Here is a 21,891-nt window from a genome sequence, read left to right on the forward strand (position 1 = left end):
CTGGCAACCAATCGATGCTTCTCTCACACATCAATATTTCTCTCCCTCTCTTTCTCCCTCCCTCCCCCTCTCTCTAAAAATAAATAAAAGTTAAAAAAACAAGTAAGGTCTACAGACTTAGATTAGATAATAGTATTGTGTCAATGTTAATTATCTGAATTTGATAATCTACTGTGGTGATCCAAGGAAATATTCTTGTTTTTAAGAAAAACACCAAAGAATTTATGGGTAAAAGGACATCATATTACTACTTTCTCACAAATGGATAAAAGAAGTAATTATAGATATGAAGAAAGAGAATGATAGGCAAAAGTGGTAGAATTAGTAACAGTGGGGAATATAGGTGAAAAGTATTAAGGAAATTTTTTAATATATTTATGACTCTTTGTTAGTCTAAAATTACTTAAAAAGAAAAAATTAAAATAACACTTAGATATCAGTTATTATTAAATTGGTAGAGAAGCAACTATATTTCTAGGAATTTAAGGCTTTATTGTTGTTATTGTTATTATTATTATTACTACCAAAAAACTGAAACATAAATATCCAGAAAGAGCAAATGGTCAAAATATGTTTGTTCAGGCACTTCTACCACTCTGAAAGTTTTCATAAAGCAGATGTGACATAATGCAAATGATTTAAGTGGGGAGTAACTGATATATTGTGAACTATGATTGATCATCACAATCAAGAATTAGTTCACCTACTAGAATGGCTATCATCAAAATGATGACAATAACAAGTGTTGACAGGGATTAGAACCCTCACACATTACTAGTGGGAATGTAAAATGGTAAAGTCACTTTGGAGAACAGTCTGACCCTTCTTCAAAATGTTAAATATAGACTTTCCATATGATACAGTAATTTCCATCCTAGGTACACATATCCAAGGAAAATGAAAACATATGTTCACACGAAAATTTATACATGAATGTTCAAAGCAGCATTATTCATAATAGCCAAATAGTAGAAACAATCTAAGTGTCCATAAGCTGATGAACAGATAAATAAAACATGGTATAGGCATGCAATGGACTATTTTTGGCTATATAAAGGAATGAGGTATATGATGCATGGATTATGCATTATGCCAGAAACTATTCATAAAAGACCACATATTTTGTATGATTTGATTTAAATGAAACATCCAGAATAGATAAATCTATGGAGATAGAAATATTAGTGGTTGCTTAGAGGTAGAGGGCTTTGGAGATAATAGGAAGCAACTACCAATGGGTACAAGGTTTCTTTTGGGGGTAATTAAATGTTCTAACATTGGTTGTGGTGGCAGTGGTACAACTTTGAACATACTAAAAACCAATGGAATGTACATTTATTTTTAATTTTGGGGGCATTTTTGTACCACATGTCATTTTTTTCTGAATTACAAATTTTAAATGGGTAAAATGTAGGGTATGTTAATTATATTTCAAAAGGCTGTTAAAAAATTCTATAGCATAAGCCACAGACAAAGCTAATAGGACACTCACCTCTCTCTCCAACTCATTCTCCTCTTCCAAAAGATCATACACCTGCTCTAGAAGCTGAATCCCCAGGCCCTGGACTACATCAGCTCTCAAGACTTCAACTATTCTTCTGATCTTTTCAGAACCTGGCATGATAGCTAGAAAGTAATAACAAAGACAGGAAAAAATGAATTCTTTCAGCACTGCAGCAAGAGGAATGCAATTTTTTTTAATCTTGTCATGTTAAGATCCTTTTAACTTTGACAAGAGTTCAGTTTAATGACTTCATGTATTTTTAATGACTAAAATGTATACAAGCTTACCTCAGAGATATTGCAGGTTTGGTTCCAGACCACCACAATAAGTGAGTCACACAAATTTTGGGGTTTCCCAGGGCATATAAAAGTTGTTTATATTATACTGTGGTCAATTAAGTGTGCAATAGCATTATGCTTTAAAAAACAATGTGTATACCTTAATTAAAAATACTTTATTGCTAAAAAATGCTACCCATCATCTGAGCCCATTGGAAAAATGGCAGCAGTAGACTTGCTCAATGCAGGGCTGCCACAAGCCTTCAGTTTATAAAAAATACAACATCTGCAAAGTGCAATAAAGTGAAGCACAGTAAAACAAGGTATGGTTGTATATGAGTTTACGCTTTATGTCTTATTACCACTTCCCAAACCTCAAAAACAAAACTGTCTAATTCGAGGAAAATGCATGCAAAAAATTCCAAACATGTATTTATTTACATTTATTTTTAAAAATCAATTTAATAGAACTTTTCAGGATAACAACTGTTACATAAAACAAGATATACCTTTTATGGAGATTTCCAAATTAAATAATAAAAGGATAAAAAAATTTGGCAAGTATTAGCTGCTCCTTGGTTTGACACATTTCTCCAATAAACCCATGCTCTCCAGTTTGCTATGAAAGAACAAACTGATCACCTAAAGGTAGCTCTTTAAAATGGAGCTCCTCTGCCTGTTCTGCAACTTTCCCATGAAGTATCAATGTGTCCTGGTACTTCCGATGAAGTTTAAATTCTGACACTGGATCTGGTACTGGGAGATCCTCACAGCTCTCTTTAGAGTCCAACTTTAGGGTCTGAGTCATCAATTGTACCAAGTCACTCATTTCACTTGAATGACCTTTCCTGGAAAAAAAAAATCCCCTTGTTATTTAATTGGCTTCATAAAAAAAATTAGATGCCAAATGACCAAATGACCTCTAGGAAATTCTGCTTCCAAATGGCCAAGTAATCTCCTGCAAACAGACCCTTCCACAAGTAACAGATATAAATGCTGAACATAACACAAAAATCAACTATGTGAAGGCATTGGAGAATGTACAAGATCCGCAAGCAGGTTCTGGAAGGAAGTCAACACCTTTTACCCTAAAGAAAGGCCATGAGTACTAAAGTACAACAGAAAACACAGTCTTTCTGGCCTTCAGACCCAAAGGACACTGTTCAAGACAACCACTGCCACTAGAAAACGAGGGAGGAATCTTGGAAAGGGGAGAGCCAGAAAGAGGAAGCCCCAAATTCTGGGTATAAATTCTGCCCAACTATTTCTAAGTGATTTGATTATATTAATTACAAAGCTCAAGAATATTTTTAAAAATATAAAAATATTGCCCTGGCCGGTGTGGCTCAGTTGGCTGGAGTGTCATCCCATTACCAAAAGGTTGCCAGTTTGATTCCCGGTCAGAGCACATACCTAGGTAGCAGGTCCAATTCCCAGTCTGGGCGCGTACAAATCCCAATGTGGGCATGTACAGGAGGCAACAAATTGATGTTTCTCCCTCTCCCTTCCTCTCTTCTCTCCTCTTTCCCTTCCTCTCTCTCTAAAAGCAATGAAAAAACATGTCCTCGGATGAGGATAAAAAAAAGATACCAAATCCTAATAAGAGAAAATTGACAATGTCTGGAATCTAGGAAAAAAATACCAAACATGCAAAGAAGCAGGAAAATAGCACATATTTGTGAAGAGGGAAAAAAAGCAAATAATAGAAACGACCCAGAAGTGACACAAGTAACAGAATTAGTAGATGAAGACATTAAAGCTATTATAAATAATAATTATAAAATTATAAATATATCCCATATGTCCAAAGTAGAAAAGAGCATTAAATATTAAGAAGAGGCATGGAAGGTATTAAAAAGGCCCAAACTGAATTTCTAGAAATGAAAAGTACAATGTGTTCAACACATTGGATGGGATTAACAGGTTAGACATCACAAAAGAAAGCAAAGCAACAGAAGAGATAGCATAAAAATGATGCTATCATTGAAAGATGCTATCATCTTTTTCATAGATGAAAAAATGAAACAAAGTGTAAAAAAAATAGCACTGTGATGTTATTATTGTGAGCTGGTCCACAGTGAGCTATGGGATCACTTTAAGTAACTAATAAACAGGTAATTTGAATCCTCAAGAATGCAGGGTGGGGGGTCCCAAAAATATCTGAAGAACTAATGGCCAAAAATCCTTTCAATTCTGAGGAAAACTATAAACCCGAAAATCTAAGGAAGACATTCATAAAAATTCTAAATGAAAATCAGATGTGTTCATTAGAAGAGATATTTTTAGCACTAGCATATATTAAAGACTTTTATAATGTTATTGATGGCAATACTGCAGGTCTGAATACTACTATAAACATACATTCATGGTTCAAACAGAAACAGTTTATGAAGGGAGAGAGAAAAACAGGACTTACCCTTCTCTGGAATCCCCATCTGACTTATCAGTTGAACTTGCCGAGGAACTTAACTCCTCCTCAGAGAAACACTGGGTGAGTTTTCTTTTCTAGTAATATTTGGAAAAGCAAAATCCCACATTACCACACAACCAGAATGCAATACATGAAAAAGTCCTGAGATGCCATGTCTAGCTACACTGTGTACTTAACAATTTAACAGGAGAAGCTAATGGATATACAAATTGAAGTTACTTTACCCAAATGAACTTCACCCATCAAGTTCACAAGCCTGAAGAACATCAAGGGGAAGTTTTACAAGGGCCCTAGAAAGTCTCAACTATTAAGAAATTTTCTTTCCACAGAAAAACGGACAAACAATTCTGGTGTTCCAACGCCTAGGCGGAGGGCTGGTACCATAAGGAACATTGGCATTTTAAACTAGATAGAATGCCACCTAAATAAAAGCAACCTCAATTTGTTCATATGTGAGACTCTTTGTTAAACTGCTTTAAAGGATTACTTAGTAACACAGCAGAATCAGCAATGTGTTGCCTAGTGGAAGCCCTTTGGAAGTCTTGTTTTAAAGACTACCTAAGAAAGACATTTAACTAGGCTACCGATTGTTGACAAGAGTGCCCAAAAAATTCCCTCCCTTAACGAAGCAAACACAATCTTTTTAAATTACTGACCAGTTCTTTCCCTTACCAAGAGTGAAAAGGGGTAGCTTATGCCAGCACCATCCCAGAAATAACTGGAGCTGGCATTTATACGGTTTACTGTATTCGACTTGCCAGATGTAGACGTGTCCACCTTTTCCCTTAGAACTAAGTGATGTACCTGAGCAAAGCTTCTGTCAGAAGAAAACCGTAGAGCAGAGGTGGACTGGCTTTCCTCTTGTGGCTTTCCTGGCCCCGCTGCACTAGGAGAAGTGCTCCTCACAGAAGGGCCTGAAAGAGTGACCAGGCCAGCAGTTGTTTGTGGTGGGCTGGCCTCAACAGAAGAGGGCTTTGCCCCAGGCATGGAAGAAACATGGAATGGCCAGCCTAGCAGTAACTCAGACAGCATATCATCATCACTCTGGTACCCTGACACTTCATATCAAAGCTGGGCTCTAGGGCTACCAGCTCTGTGAGCTTAAGCAAGGCAAGATACTTAACTACTGTGAGCCTCAGTTCCCTCAGCTACAAAATGGGGATAATGCTGCCTGTCTCTGACTGCTACTGTAAATATAAAATCAGATAATGTCCTTGAAATGCTTACCACAGTGCATGAGACATACATAGCTTCAATAAATGGAAACTGCTAGTACTGTCTTTAGATAATAGTAATAGGAATGATCATAGAACTCAGCCCTGGGCACCACCATTCTCCCAGCTTCCCCTCTCTGTTCCTGAGAAACAGTGCTTCTTTTACAAGCAGACTCTGAAATGGAAACAAATTAAACACTCGACTTCCTGTCTGAAATCTCCTAGGAGTTACTGTCACTTAAAGCCCTCTTGCTCACTTTTTAAAATCCTCTTCCATTGATAATACAAGTTCCAGACCCAAGAGTCTATACTGATTTGTTTTTAAAGGCTTGACTAAGAAATTTCAAAATTTCTTCCAAATTGGTTTCCCAAATGTATTACTATTGCTTGAAAATTCTTAACACCTCACAATCAGAACCAACGCTTATGTCCATGAGTAAAACCTCCAGTAGATGAAGAAAAGAGAACAACTTTACCTGAGGGTAACACCGCTTCCTGTGACTGCTTTAGTCGCCTCCTTTCTCTTGCTGATAATGGTCGATCCTTTTAAAGCAAGTCAGAGTTATTTCCATTTCTACTGGCTATGCTTACAACACCTACAATGTAGGACATATCATTCAGCACTATAGGAAAGGCCTTGCGTAGGCCTTAAAGGGGTGTCCATTTGAAGTCAGTCTGCATCAGGGTTACAGCTTCTAGCAGGGCCCATCACAGCAGCCCCATTTCTGGGAAGTACTATATTCATTTTTGGAAGGGCAACTGGAGAATTTTGCATTTCCCCCATTTAGAATCTACTTGGTCTCCTTGGTTAACCACTAGTGACCATTTCTGGAACTTTAGAATCTGTCCATTTCAATCAGCACTTCTGCTAAGACTTGCAAATCTATCCCTTCCAGTGTTTGGCAAAAAGCAGGGCAAAGATGTTTTAATACCAAACTTCACAATGTATGCGGGATTTATAACCAAAAAAGCTTTATAAGATTTTTAAACTCCAATGTATATCCCCCACAAACCTTTGATGATGACACCTCACTGCTTCTGGAACTGCTCACAGACTCAGTGACCACCCTGCTTTGGTTTTCAGCCTCCTTTTCAGTTGATGTGACATCCATTTTTCCAACAGTGGGAAGAGAAGGCAAAAGTGGATGTGGAGCCTCCTGGAACTTAAATAATTTTTAAAATGGGGGAGATTATCAATTCCACATGATAATGATAACCTACCTGCAAAGTTCCCCCATCAATGTTTCCTATGTATTCGACAGTGATTTGCTCTCAGAAATTTCAAAACACTGCACTTTGGGGGAAAGAAACTGCCAAAAGTGAAGCATATGACAGGGTGCCTATGAAAGTTACTTCAAAAAATAGTGTAATATTCCATTTAAGGAAAAAAAGAAATGAAGTGTCAACATGATTTTATGCAGATGATAGAGGAGAAACTGCTTGTCAATACAACAGGGAGGATCAGAGATTCACTCATCACCCTGTTCCTTGAACTCTCACGACGATCTGCCCATCTTCACAGGGGAAGACAAAATCCTCACTTTGCTTCCAACTTACTGACATCTGAAAACTAGTCTCTTGCCATCATTACCCTTCCCTAAATGTTCCTTGCATTTCTTGTTTGCCTCTTTGGCAACTGTTAATCATTCCAAGCAGAATTAAATGTACTAAAGTATACTTCCCAAATAGCAGCACAATGACTTATTCCAAAGAGATGTCGTCCAACCTGTCTCTTTTCCCCACTGTGCTCAGTGTGTTCTCTCTTCTTCTGCCGTCGTTGTCGAGACAGGGAAGGTTCAGACCCAGAGCTGTGTGGAGGTATACCTGGGTGGGCTCTGTCCTCTTTTTCACTAATACATTCACCAGCAACTTGATCCTTTAAAAAAATACAATAATGCAAAATAATAAAATAGTCTTTTGAATTTCAAACACCGAAACCTTCCATACCTACTATTAAAATTATAAATGAAAATAAAAAAGAGTTGCCATTATCAAAATAAATGCTTATTTGCAGTGTTGACAAAGACAAATGTTAATTTAATATCAGTTATTCATATTTTCTGGTTTTCTTTTCCCAAATTAAAAATATAATTATTTTAATTAAATTACTCAGTTATTTATTAACCTGAAACTACTGATATCTGAATTTCTTGGGTTTTATTTATTTATTTATTTATTTATTTTTAGACAGAGGGGAAGGGAGGAAGAAAGAGAGACAGACAAACATCAGCATCTAATTGCCTCTAGCACACCCTCCACTGGGGACCTGGCCCACGACCCAGGCATGTGCCCTGACTGGGAATCAAACTAAGGACTCTTTGGTTCACAGGCCAGTGCTCAATCCACTGAGCCACACCAGTTAGGGAAAAATAATTTTTTTTAATTTTTAAAATTGATGCTAGAGAGAGAAGGAGGGAGAAAGAGGGGGAGAGAAACATCAATGTGAGAGAGAAACACTGATCAGTTTCCTTTTGCACATAGCTTGACTACGAACCAAACCCTCAAGACAGGCATGTGCCTTGACCAAGAATCAAACTGGTGACCTTTCAATTTTCAGGATGACACCCAACCAACTGAGCCACACCGAACAGGGCTCAGTTTATTTTTTTTCAAATATATTTTCATAACTTAAAAGGTTTTCTATTCAGAAAACAAATGTTTTAAATGAAATCCAATTTAATATATACATACTTGCCAAGTAAACATCAGTGATTTGGATACACCATGAAAAGTGCTTTTTAAAGCACCTTGAAAAGAGCATTGAATTTGGAGTCAGATGGAGTCATACCTGAGAAATATAATTTTTCTGAACCTCAGTTTCTTCATCTACAAATGGATAAAATGCCTCACACACATTTGTATGGCTATTACAGAATTAGTAAATATAGTGCATTAAAGTACTTAGGGCTATGTCTAGCACATCAAATGCTCAAAGAAAATCAGAGCTATTATTAGCAATAGTAATGATAAAAATAAATTACTTTTTAAGTTACAGAGTTCACCAAGGACTTAGTATTTTATTGGGTAGCTGGTTCTAGAAACTAATTCATATCGAACATTAAAAAAAATAAAATCTGAAATTTTTAACAAGTTTCAACTATCAGAATATCTAAGTTTTTTTTTAAGATTTTTTAAAGATTTTATTTATTTATTTTTAGAGGGGGAAGGGAGAGAGAGAGAGAGAGAGAGAGAGAGAGAGAGAGAAAGAGAAACATCAATGTGCAGTTGCTGGGGCTGTGGCCTGCAGCCCAGGCATGTGCCCTGACTGGGAATCGAACCTGCAATGCTTTGGTTCGCAGCCTGCGCTCAATCCACTGAGCGACGCCAGCCAGGGCTCAGAATACCTAAGTTTTCAAGTAGCTGGGCACTGGTAATTGAATATGGTTCAATCAAAATTTTTATCAAGAGCCTACTATGTGGTACATTTTATTTTATTTATTTTTATTTATTTATTTTAATAAATTAGACAACCTCTGTTCTTTTTTTTTAAATTTTTTATTTATTTATTTTTAGAGAGGGAAGAGAGGGAGATAGACAGATAGAGAGAGATAAACATCAATATGCAGTTGCTGGGGGTTATGGCCTGCAACCCAGGCATGTACCCTGGCTGGGAATCGAACCTGGGACACTTTGGTTCCCAGCCCAAGTTCAATCCACTGAGCTACACCAGCCAGGGCATTTTGTTTTTTAAGATTTTACTTATTTATTTTTAGAGAGAGGGGAAGGGAAGGAGAAATAAAGGGAGAGAAACATCAATGCAATGTGTGGTTGCCTCTCACACACTCCCTACTGGGAGCCTGGCTCATAACCCAGGCATGTGCCGACTGGGAATTGAACCTGTGACCCTTTGGTTTGCAGGCCTGTGCTCAATTCACTGAGCTACACCAGCCAGGACCTGTGCGGTACATTTTAGAAAGAAAAACAAACAATGTGGTTTTAATATGGGTGAAATTGCTTCTAAGAGTCACTGTCATTGTCATTAAGATGTCATCTGCCCCTGCTCTAAATAAAGTTGTTTCTTAAATACATCTGTCTACTATACTCCTGTAGCAGCCAGGGACGCTTGGTCTCATACATATCATTTAATCAAGAAATTTTAAAAATTTAAAAATTTAAAAAAATATGTCATTTGTCTTTCAAATCCTCTGGTTTCTATAGGTAAAAAAAAAGTTAAATTTATTCTTCTATGAGTATACCTAATATTACATAGAAAATATAGTAAAGGATTAAATTTTACAATATTGTTGCATAATAAACAAGCTGAACAAGGATACCAAGATAATAAACAATGACTAACATAATGCTGAAGAGTGAAGTAAATGTTTCTCTGCTGAGTAAGCACAGACTATTCAAAATAAAGCTTATACAAGTACAATACAAGAGTGACAGGACAAATGATTTAGAGAATTTCTCCATGAGATCCAACTGGTCCTGAAAAAAAGTTCCTCTACTTTTAAAAACAATAACACCAAAACAGGAAATGCTAGACATAGAACTGTATCAAATAAAAAAATCTGCTCTAAAAGCTTAATGTAAGACATGAATATGATCAGGAACAAAAGAAGGATGTCACTCTTACCATTTCTATTCAACACTGTACTAGAGATGCTAACTAGAGCAATTAGGCAAGAAAAACAAATAAAAGCAATCCAGATTGGAAAGGAAAAAGTAAAACTATCTCTATTCACAGATGATATGATATTATATTGAGAAATTCCTAACGAGTCCATTATAAAAAATTACTAGAACCAATAAATGGGTTCATAAGGCTGTACAGCACAAGGTTATATCCAAAAATTGAGTGGGTTTCTATACATAAGCAATGAACACTATGAAGATGAAATTAAGACAACAATTCCATTTACAAGAGTATCGAATGGAATAGAATACACAGAAATAAATCAATTGAAAGACATCCCATATCCAATGTATTCAAAGACATACAGGATGGGGCAAAAGTAGATTTACAGTTGTTTATACAATGTGAAAAATAATACAGTAATAAATACTACTAAGAATACTAATAAGAATAAACTGTGTTTCCTGTACTCACAACTACAAAACTACTTTTGCCCTATCCTGTATATTAAGATAGCAATATTCTGCAAATGAAGCTCAGATTCAATCAAATCCCAGCCTTTTTTTTGAAATTGACAAATTAATCTTAAAATTCATATACAAATGTAAAGGACCCCCTAAAACTCCAAAACAATACTGAAAAATGTGAATAAGACTGGAAGACTGAAACTTCTCAATTTCAAAACTTTCTACAAAGCTACAATATTTAGGACAGTGTTTTACTGACCTAAGGATGGACATACAAATCAGTGAAAAACTATGGACAGTCTAGAAACAAATCATTACATTTATAGTCTATTGATTTTCACAAGTGCCAAGATAATTCAATAGGGAAAGAATAACCTTTGAACAAACAGTGCTAGGATACTTGGATATTTGCATTCAAAAGAATACAATTGGATCCCTTCTTCACATTATACACAAAAATTAACTCAAAATGAATCATAGACCTAATGTCAAAACTAAGACTATAAACTCACAGAAGACAACACAGGGGTAAATATTCATGATATCAAAAGCACAAAAAACAAAAACAAAATGGACAAAATTGGATTTTATCACAATTAAAAATGTTTTCCTCCCAGCAATCCAATGAAATATTATCCCTATTTTAAGATAAAGACACTAAGGCTATGACAGATGATTTGACCAAAGTCCCATCACAGCTCTGAAATCAAAGTCAGGATTTGAACCCATGTCTGCCCAGCACTTTTCATCATACCATTAAAAGTAAAACTTTATTCCCACTTGAATTACTACTTCCTCATTAGCCTACTCAACACAGTTGAAGCAGATTCAAATTCCATAATTCTCAGCCAGCAGGTCTATAGTTAACTCACTGTGGAGCAATTAGAGGACATCAGGCAGTGTTCCATGCACTGTGCAGAGCTGAGGAAGACTCCTGCCTGCCATGTCCATGTAGGCAAGTGGGAGTTCCAGAGCTGTCCTGAGTTTATAGGTGCTTTGCTGTCTTTGAGTAGGCAAGGGACGAGCAAGGGTGCCAAAGGTGCTTCAAGTTCCCTATCCCCACTTCAACCAGAAATGTTGAAGCCTTTTGATATTTTGGATGGGAAGGAGATAGGAACAGAGGTACAAAAGGATAGAAAGGAAATAAGAGAAGGAGGAAGAAAGACAGATATGAGTTACATTTGTCCAGGAATTTCTGTTCAATTTACTACAAAGACTTAGGGAGAAAGAATAAAATACATGGTAAAATCTCAGAGAACAGTTAGTGAAGGAAGATGATATTTAGGGACCTGAGACACATTCCAGAGATATAACTAAAACTCTGTGGTAAGGACTCTCCCTCTTTTAAGAATTTATTTGCAATTCAAGTACTACTGAGGGAAAAAAGAAAGATCACATGCATTATGGGAAAAACATTTTGTGCTAGAAAAATAATGTTGATATCCTTCAGATCTTTAAATACAATTTGTCCCTTTGCTTAATTAATTGCAGATGCAGAGAACATTCTGTGGCAAGACGGTCCTAAGGACACTACCACATAATGAGATATAGATTATATTACACTATTTCAGAAAATGTCTTCTGCATAGATTCTGATTGCATGGCTATTAAAACAAGCATGGATTTTCTAGCCAAATTTCTCCTTCCCCCAAATTTCAACCTCAGGGATCTTCAATCAGTTGTAAAAAAAATTAAAAATAAAAACTTTTGCACTTCAAAGAACACTATCAAGAAAGTGAAAAGACAACCCACAGAATAAGAGAATATTTTCAAAGCTTTTATCTTATAAGGGGCTGATATCTAGAATAAAGAACTCTTATAACTCAACAATGAAAAGATAAACTAGCCCCAACCAGTGTGGATCAGTTGGCTGGGCATCATCCTGCAAACCAAAAGGTCGCCAGTTTGATTCCTGGTCTGGGCACATACCCAGCTGGGGCACATGCAGAAGCAGCCAATTGATGTTACTCTCTCACATCGATATTTCCTTCTCTCTCACTCTCTTCCTCTCTCTCTAAAAAAAAAATCAATAAATATATCCTCAGGTGAGGATTAAAACAATTTGAATATAAATGAATAAAATAGTCTTAATGTTTATATAAATGCTGCATAAAATATAATGTATCAATATCAAATTCAAATATATATATAGCATAGATCATAAAAATATAGTCAATATACCTATTAAATCGTTAAATCTATTTTTTAAATATTTTACACATTAAAAAAGTTAATCGAATGTTCTGTTTTTCTTTTTAATCCTCAGCTATTACCATGCTTCCACTGATTTAGGTTTCTTTCCAAAGTCAGGTAGAAGATAACCATTATTTACTCAGAATAGTCTCAGTATCAAAAGCCTTTTGTTCCTTTTCTCATCTTCTCTTCTTCCTCCCCTTTGGTTCCAACACATAAAATATTTTTTTTAATTCCTTAAGAAATTAGAACAATCCAATTTTTCAAAAGCAAGAAGGAATGTGATATTATCTAATTGTTGGAACTACACCTCCACTAAAAGGACTAAGGAAGAGTGATACTGAAATAAGAAAAAAACATAAATAGCACGCTTCCACCAAGTACCTCAGGTCTCATCCTTTGGTTTGTTATGTTTAAACTGGTACACTTGTCCTGCCTGGTGTGGCTCAGTGGACTGAGTGCCAGCCAGTGAACTGAAAAGTTGCCAATTCAATTCTCAGGCAGGGCACATGCCTGGGTTGCAGACCAGGTCCCCAGCTGGGGGTGTGCGAGAGGCAACCACACATCAGTAATTTCTCTCTTTCTCCTTCCCTTCCCCTCTCTCTAAAACTAAATAAATAAAATATTTTAAATAAATAAATACATACATACATAAAAAAACTGGTACACTAAATAGCTAATTTTCCTAAAACAATTAGAACACAGCCAAACAACACAACCCAAACCTCTGTAACTGCACTTTCCAGTCTTCTCTCTGAAACCAACACCTCGTGCACGTCACTCACCTGGTCCTTTAGCTTTTGGTCTTTGTTCAGGGGCTGCAAAGGCTTTTCTTTTCTTTCCCCAGTGACATCATCCGAGGAGCACATAGGAATTAGGTTTCCCGGCTGAGTGCTGGACTTAGTGTTATCTTGCAGCCTCTCCTTCACTTGAGAAATACTGCATCTACCTTCCAGCTCATCAGAGGCATCTAGGTGTCTTGGCTGATTTTCTTGAACTAACCCGTCACTCAAGTTCCTTTCTGCAGATAAGATGTCAATGTTCACTCCGCTGATTGTAGCTAGTGATTCTGTGGTACTGCTCCTGTCTGGTTTGCAGGTGTGGCCTTTCAGATTTGCAGGTGTCTTCAAAGGGCCAATGACTATGTGTTTCTCCTGGGATAAGCCTTTGTCTTCACCCTGAGTGAAATGTTCCCAAGTTATTACAGCACTCCTCACACCATAAAAAGAATTAACTCAAAATAGAACAAAACGTTCCTCACAAAGTTAAACATAAAATTACCACATGACCCAGCAATCCCAATCCTAGATATATATCCCAAAGAACTGAAAATAGGGACTCAAACAGGTATTTGTGCACCAATGTTTATAGCAGCACTATTCACAATGACCAAAAGGTAGAAAGGACCCAAATGTCTATTAGCAGATGAATGGATAAACAAAATGTGGTATACATACAGTGGGACATTATAAGGCCATAGAAAGGAATGATTCTGATACATGCTACATTTATAGACCTTGAAAACATACTAAGTGAAATGAGCCAGATACAAAAGAATAAATATTGTATAGTTCTACCTATATAAGATACCAGAACAGGCAAAATCATAGAGGTTAATGGGGCCTGAGAGTAGGAAAATGGAGTTATTGCTTAATGGGTACAGAGTTTTTGTTTGCTGTGATAAAAGGGTTTTGGAAGAGAGTGATGATGGGTTGCACAACACTGGGAATATAATTAAGGCTACTAAATTGTACACTTAAAATGATTCAAAATGGCAAATTTTATTTTATATATGTGTGTATGTGTGTATATATATATATATATATCACTATATATATATATCTTACAATAAAAAAAATTAACGAAAGACCAACAACCTAAATATAAGAGACAAAATTAAAACTCCTAGAAGAAAACACAACCATACATGTTCAAGACTTTGGATTTGGCAATAATTCTTAGATATGACACTAAAAGCTCACGCAACAAAAGGAAAAAAAAGAGATAAACTAGGCTTCATAAAAATAAAAAAAATTTGTGCATAAAAGGACATTATCAAGAAAATGAAAAGGTAACCTATGGAATGGGAGTTAATGTTTGTAAATCATAAGGGTCTAGTATCCAAAATAGAGAAAGAACTCTAAGAACTTAACGCCAAAGACTCAATTAAAAATGGACAAAGGACTTAGTAGACATTCCTCTAGAGAAGGCATACAAAGGCCAACAAGCTTGCAAAAAGATGCTCTATGTCATCAGTCATAAGGAAACTGCAAATCAAAACTACAATGAGGTACCACTTCACATCCACTAGGAGAGCTAAATCATGGAGGAAATGTAACTCTAGTGGATTGCTAGTAGGAATGTAAAATAAAGAAACTAAAATGGAAAACAGTGTGGGGGTTCCTTACAAAGTTAAAGATAGAATTACTATATGATCAGCATTTCCAGTCCTAGCTATATACCCAAAAGAATTGAAACAGGTACTTAAACAAATTAATTGTACACAAATATTCATAGCAATAGCTAAAAAGTAAAAACCACCCAATATACACCAATGAATGAAGGGATAAACAAACTGTTATATACACACAATGATATATTATTCACACATAAAATAAATGAAGTATTGCTACATGTTATGTGGATGAACCTCAAAACCATTATGCTAAGGGGAAAAAGCCAAGACACAAAATGTCACACATTGTATGATTCCATTTATATGAAATATCTAGAATAGGCCAATCCAATCCATAAGAGACAGAAAACCCAATGGTGGTTGTTTCCAGAGGCTGGATGGGAATGAGGATGACTCCTTAATGGGTATGGGGTGTGCTCTGGGGTGATGTGAAAATGTTTTGGAACTAGGTAGAGGTAATGGCTGCACAACACTGTGAATGTACTGAATGCAACTGACTGTTCGCTTTAAAATGGTTAACTTTGTTATATAAATTTCACCTCAATAAAAAAATTCTTAAGATAGTTATTACAGCACTGACTTCACGAACAGTTTGACAGCCCACTTTGGATAAAGTAGGATAAATGAAATCACCTTCACCCACTACAATACACAGTCAATTACACAACAGAATCTCCAGTAAAGCCTAATCATTTTACAGAAAATAACTGGTTTAATCAACTTATCATTTTAATGCAGTTTCTAAAACACATACCCTTTAAAAAGGAACATACCATTATATACGTCTTGGAGCCTTCAGAAGAGTGTGGGTGGTGGGCAACTACTCCATGGTTCGTTTCAGCCTTTCCAGAAACCACTGAAGAGAAAGGCTTGGATTTAGAGTCACCATTTTTAATATTATTTTTGGAGGTTTTTCTTTATGAGGAAGAAAAGAAAAACATATTATTGACATAATGAAGATGAAAGCTTTTTACCTTTATATTACCAATATAATGAAGATGAAAGGTATATGAGGAAATGTGCGTATGTATAACATTCTCTTATAGAACTGCTTCATTTATAGAGAGCAATCTTCTAAAAATGAGGGGCCACTCTACAAAACATTTGACCAGTACTCCTCAAAAACAATCAAGGTCATGAGAAACAAAGAATGTTAAAGCTGTCCCAGACCCAACCTGACTAAGGAGACATGTGGACTAAATGTAGTATGATAGCCTGGATTGAATCCTGGAACAGAAAAAGGACATCAGCGGAAAAACTAAGGAAAGCTGAGTAAGGGTGGAACTTAGTCAACAGTAAGATACTGATGATGTGGGTGGGGTTCTTAGTACTAACACATGTACCACAGTAGTGGTAGGAGAAACTGGGTGGTGGGTATACAGAAAGTCACTGCGCTATCTCTGCAACTTTGCTATAAATACAAAATTATTCCAAAATAAGCCTCTGCAAGAAAGTGCCTTACAGACAGAAGTAATAATTTTCTTTTTATTTTAAGGATAAAAGAAATAATTTTTCTTTTAAAATTATAATTTTAAAAGGATAATTTTCTTTTTTTTAAGTATGTTTACTGATTTTGGAGAGGAAGGGAAAGACACACAGACACAAGCATCAATGTGAGAAACATTGATTGGTTGCCTCCCATATGCATCCTGACCATGGATTGAACCCACAACCTAGGTGTGCTCTGATTGGAAATTGAACCCCCAATATTTTGGTGTACGGGACAATGCTCCAACCAACTGAGACACATCAGCCAGGGCCCAGGATAATTTTTTTCTTCAAATTTCACATGTTTGTAATATTACCACAACTGCTTTGCCGAGTGTGAGAGTAAAAATGATTGGTATACTCAGTTTTGACTTGCAGAATAAATGTATATAGAAATAATATCCCCAACTGTTTTGGTATGACGTTCCCACAACTGGGCTAAACCTCTGGGAAATTCAAGGGAGGCATGAAGATCAGCACTGTGGATGAAAGATCCAAGTTCTGTTTGGTGGAAAATTAGAGACAATGTAAACAAAAAGATGGTCCTCTATCCCCTGAGGCCTTGTTAGCACAGCCTCCCAACTTTACCATGTCACAAGGCAGAGATCATGCAGACCTCGTCTGGCCCTAAGTCTTAGATTCTGGATAGCTGTTTAGTGAAGGTAAGACCTGCAAACCAAAGAAAGGAATTCTTTTTCTCTTGAGAAGTTGTAAGTGAAGAGAGAAGCTTATGAGGGTCTCAGAAATCTGGGCACTATATTTTAGGTGTGACTATTATGTTAAAGTAAATAATGTAATAGATTTCTTAGAGGATCCCTCATTTTAATATGGTTTCTAAAACACATGTCTTTTTGAATGAACCATACTCAATATGCCTTGACACCCTCTGATTCTCTAAATGGTTCTCTCAATTTCTGATTTTAGCAATTAAGCAAATCCCAATCTATGTTCTAATCATGCACTTTCACTTCATGTTTAAAAGAAACTCACCTTAAATTTTGCACATTACAATTACAGAAACCACCCTCTTTTACTCCATCTACATAGCCCAGCTATTTGCAAAGGAAGTATCTTACGCCTTTGTCGCCTCCAAAAATAAGGAGATTTGGCGCTTTATGTAAGGCTGCCTCAGGATGCTTCTCACAGAGGGTCTTTCTTCAGGCCTTTTGCTCAGCATTGTTCTTATTAGTTCTGCCAGCTCTGGGCTATAATCTTTTGGCATTGGTGGCAGCTACAAAGAGAAAGAACACTGCAACTAAGACTAATGGTCTTGTGAAGCAAAGTAAATAAAGGTAGAGTTTTCTAATATTTAGTCATTATTCACATGAGCATAAAATAACCAGTATATTAGTCTATAGGAAGCATACTGATGTCTGGTTATAACGCCAAGTCGTAAGATTGTAAAAGTTTATCCTTCAAGCCAGCAGTCCCAATTTGAGGATTCCCTCCTTCAGAAATAAAGGCAATACTCACCTCCTCCCACAAATCTGGCTGAATCAAAGTCCTATGACTAGAGAATTAAAGAAGCTACATCGAGACTGGTAGGAGGGGCAGAGATGAAGAACAACAGCCTGGTCCCACACCCACATGTGGCAGTTTAAAATTAGGAGGGATGTCTCAGCTGCAGAGGGCCCACCCAAGGAGCAAGGGGTCCCAGCCCCACACCAGACACCCAAGCCCAGGATTCCAATACAAAGAAGAGAAGTCCCAGTAACTTCTGGCTGTAACAAGAGGGGATTGAGGCTGAGGGAAATAGAGTCCCAGGTAGTTCCCTCTGAGCTCCAGCACTGAGGCAGCAAAATGAAAGGCACCAGGGACAAACAAGGAAGAGCTTTCCCCCAGACAGAAGTGCTGCTTGAGGCTACTATTCCTTTTCTGAGCCCTCACTCTACGAAGCCACAGAGCCAGCAGGCAGGCCCCACGTCAGACTCCATCAACCTGGATTACATTGTTTTCTGCACTCTGGTGATTCCCTGAGGCCCCATCCCACCCAATATTTGGGCCCACCCAAGTTGTTTCCAGTGGCTTTTCCATACCAATTGCTTGTCTTGGCTCATGCTTCAGATTTTCCTAAAATCTCTCAAACAAGCAGTATCTGGTCTCAGCAAGCCTTGTACCTCTCAATAAGTGGCCCAGAGCCTGGCACTAGTAACAGCCAACCTTGGTTCACAGTTTGAACTCACCTGGGCACCTCCTGGCCCAGAACAAGTAGCAGTCATCTAAACATCATTTTGTAGCTCATGCCATATGGACCTGGGCAGAACTGAGGTGGCAGCTGACCTTGGCCTGAACCTCTCAGGAGGCCCCCAGACCCAGTGCACCAAGTGGACAGCTTCAGACCAAGTTGAAGCACACCACCCAACCACCTCCACAAGTGACACACTCAAGGGTAGACTCAGTGGGCATCAGAGCCCTGCTGAAATGAGTCCTGCTGTGTAGAGTGGGCCCCTGCACAGCTGACTCTCCACTGTGGTCAGAGTTCCTCGGTCACGTCAGTCCTTGCAGCTGATCATCCTGGGGGTAAATCTCTCCCACTGACCTGCCAACAGCAATCAATGCTCAACTACAACAGAAGAGTGTACACAGCCCACATGGGAGTGCACCTCAAGTGCCCAGCTTAGGTGGTTGAGAAGACTATGCCACTGGACCCTACCGAACACCTACTATTGGGCTGGCCAAAAATGCATTTGTTTTTTTCTGTAAGATGGCTCCAGTAGCACTTAGTTGCCTTTAACTGCATTTAAAACAATTTTATTAGACTGTATTGTGATAGCTGTCATATCAGCATACATTTAAAAAAAAAACATCAAAATTGATTAATTTTTGTGTAGTCATTTTAATACTGAAGATGGAAAAAAACAGGCTAAAATTTCGGCATATGATGCTTTATTATTTCAAAAAGGTAAAAGCATAACTGAAACACAAAAAAGGATTTGTACGGTGTATAGAGAAGGTGCTGTGACTGATTGAACATATCAAAAGTGGTTTGTGAAGTTTCATGCTGGAGATTTCTCTCTGGATGATGCTCCAGGGTTGGGCAGACTAGTAGAAATTGATAGCAATCAAATTGAGACATTAATTGAGGTCAATGTTATGCCATGCAGAAGATAACCAACATACTCAAAACATCCAAATCAATAAAGTTATTGGTGAAAATGAAAAAAAAATGTGTCTTTTATTTTAGGGAAAAAAACTAAAAACTAAACAGACCTTTTGGCCACCCAATACATTAGGCCACTCTACCAATCCTGGGCGACATAGCAGCTCCACCTAATACATAGAAAGAAACACAGTTTGTCTCTGCATTTTGGAGGCTGCCAAAATGCAGAGACAAAAAAACAGGTCACAAATGGAAGAAGAGAACAAATCTTCAGAAATAGAATTAAACAAAATGGAGACAAGCAATCTACTTGAAGCAGAATTCAAAACACTGGTTGTAACAATGCTCAATGAACTTAGTGAGAACTCCAACACCATAAAAAAGGACCAGTCAGAAAAGGATACACTAACTGAAATGAATACTAATTTATAGGGAATCAACAGTAGAGTAAGTGAAGCTGAGAATCATATCAGCAAGTTGGAATATAAGGAGACAAAAAGTATTCAATCAGAACAGCAAAAAGAAAAAAATTTTAAAAAATGAGGACAGTAAAAGGAGCATCTGGGACAACTTCAAGCGTACCAACATTCCCATCATGAGGTGCTGGAAGGAGAAGAGAGAGCAAGAAATTGAAAACCTATTTGAAAAAATAACGGAAAACTTCCCTAGCCTGATAAAGGAAATAATCATACAAGTCCAAGAAGCACAGAGAGTCCCAAACAAGATGAACTCAAAAAGCCCCACACCAAGACACATCATAATTAAAATGCCAAAGGGTAAAGACAAAGAGAGAATCTTAAAAAGAGCAAGAGAAAAGCAGTTAGTTATCCACAAGGGAACTCCCATTAGACACATCAGTTCAAAGTGTCTGTTGAACTTCCAGCCAAGATGGAGGCACAGGTAGACATACTGTGCCTCCTCGCACAAACAAAATAATGACAACAACAATTTAGAAACAAAATAACAACCAGAACTGACAGAAAATTGAACTGTATGGAAGTCCAACAACCAAGGAATTAAAATAGACACATTCACCCAGACCAGTAGGCAGGGCGGAGACAGACGGCCGGGTGAGGAGAGGTCGAGGCACAAAAAGCGGTGGCACCAGGAGCCCAAGACGGCAACGGGCGGACCCAGGGCTCAGGGTGGCAACAGGCAGACCCAATAAGACTGTAATTGTGAAGCGAGGCACTGCTCTCAAGGCGGCTGGCTGACTGGGAGGTCCCATATTCGCTCGCAGACAAACCAGGCGAAACTGGGGAGCGAGACAGACCACATGGCCCAGGGTCACAGTGCCAGGAAATAAAGCCTCAAGGCACCTACTGAAAACACCTGTGGCAGTTGAGGGGCTGGGAGAGACTCCTAGCCTCACAGGAGAATTTGTTGGCGGGACCCACAGGGTCCTGGAATGTACACAGGCCCACCCACATAGGAATCAGCACCAGAGGGCCCAGTTTGCTTGGGGGAAGTGGCGGAGGGTACTGGGATCTGACAGAGGGTGCAGTGGACGCCATTGTTCCCTCGCAGACCCCACCCCCACATACAGCATCACAACCCAGCAACTGGGTTGCCCCGCCCTGGTGAACACCTAAGGCTCCACCCCTCATAAGTAACAGGCTCAACAAGACAAAAATATGGCCCAAACGGAAGAACAGATGAAAGCTCTAGAGCAAATATAACTGAGTGACCAAAAGATAGCCAATCTATAAGATGCACAGTTTAAAGCACTTGTAATCAGGATGCTCACAGAATTGGTTGAATTTGTTTGCAAATTAGATGAAAAAATGAAGACTACGCTAAGTGAAATGAAGGAAAATGCATAGGGAACCAATTGTGATGGGAAGAAAACTGGGACTCAAATCAATGGAGTGGACCAGAAGGAAGAAAGAAACAACCAAACAGAAAAGAAAGAAGAAACAAGAATTCAAAAAAGTGAGGAGAGCCTTAGGAACCTCCAGAACATCTTGAAACATTCCAATATCCAAATTATAGGGGTACCACAAGGAGAAGAGGAAGAGCAACAGGTGGAAAAGTTATTTGAACAAATAATAAAGAACTTCCTCAATCTGGCAAAGGAAATAGACTTCCAGGAAGTCCAGGAAGCTCCGAGAGTCCCAAAGAAGTTGGATCCAAGGAGGAACACACCAAGGCACATCATAATTACATTAGCCAAGGTAAAGATGAAGGAGAGAATCCTAGAAGCAGCAAGAGATAAGGAGAC

The 21,891-nt window shown here is 37.8% G+C and overlaps 1 protein-coding gene across 5 annotated transcripts in view; it reads right to left on the minus strand.

Annotated features, from left to right (window-relative positions):
* NEK4 (NIMA related kinase 4) overlaps nucleotides 1–21,891 on the minus strand; it is a 55,705-nt gene that overhangs the window by 26,080 nt on the left and 7,734 nt on the right. For 4 of the 5 annotated variants that reach the window (XM_045832295.1, XM_045832296.1, XM_045832293.1 and 1 more), the window contains exons 5-14: nucleotides 17,647–17,801; nucleotides 15,856–15,997; nucleotides 13,452–13,844; nucleotides 7,154–7,303; nucleotides 6,441–6,590; nucleotides 5,904–5,970; nucleotides 5,018–5,127; nucleotides 4,199–4,287; nucleotides 2,425–2,630; nucleotides 1,493–1,626 (exon numbers count right to left, since the gene is read on the minus strand). In XM_045832295.1, the coding sequence (XP_045688251.1) occupies nucleotides 1,493–1,626; nucleotides 2,425–2,630; nucleotides 4,199–4,287; nucleotides 5,018–5,127; nucleotides 5,904–5,970; nucleotides 6,441–6,590; nucleotides 7,154–7,303; nucleotides 13,452–13,844; nucleotides 15,856–15,997; nucleotides 17,647–17,801 (1,596 nt within the window). The remainder of the gene's footprint in view (nucleotides 1–1,492; nucleotides 1,627–2,424; nucleotides 2,631–4,198; nucleotides 4,288–5,017; nucleotides 5,128–5,903; nucleotides 5,971–6,440; nucleotides 6,591–7,153; nucleotides 7,304–13,451; nucleotides 13,845–15,855; nucleotides 15,998–17,646; nucleotides 17,802–21,891) is intronic. The other variant, XM_045832294.1, reaches the window with a different exon arrangement.

This window comes from Phyllostomus hastatus, unplaced genomic scaffold (assembly GCF_019186645.2).
Source record: "Phyllostomus hastatus isolate PE091 unplaced genomic scaffold, TTU_PhHast_1.1 phas_contig_16, whole genome shotgun sequence".
NCBI lineage: Eukaryota > Metazoa > Chordata > Mammalia > Chiroptera > Phyllostomidae > Phyllostomus > Phyllostomus hastatus.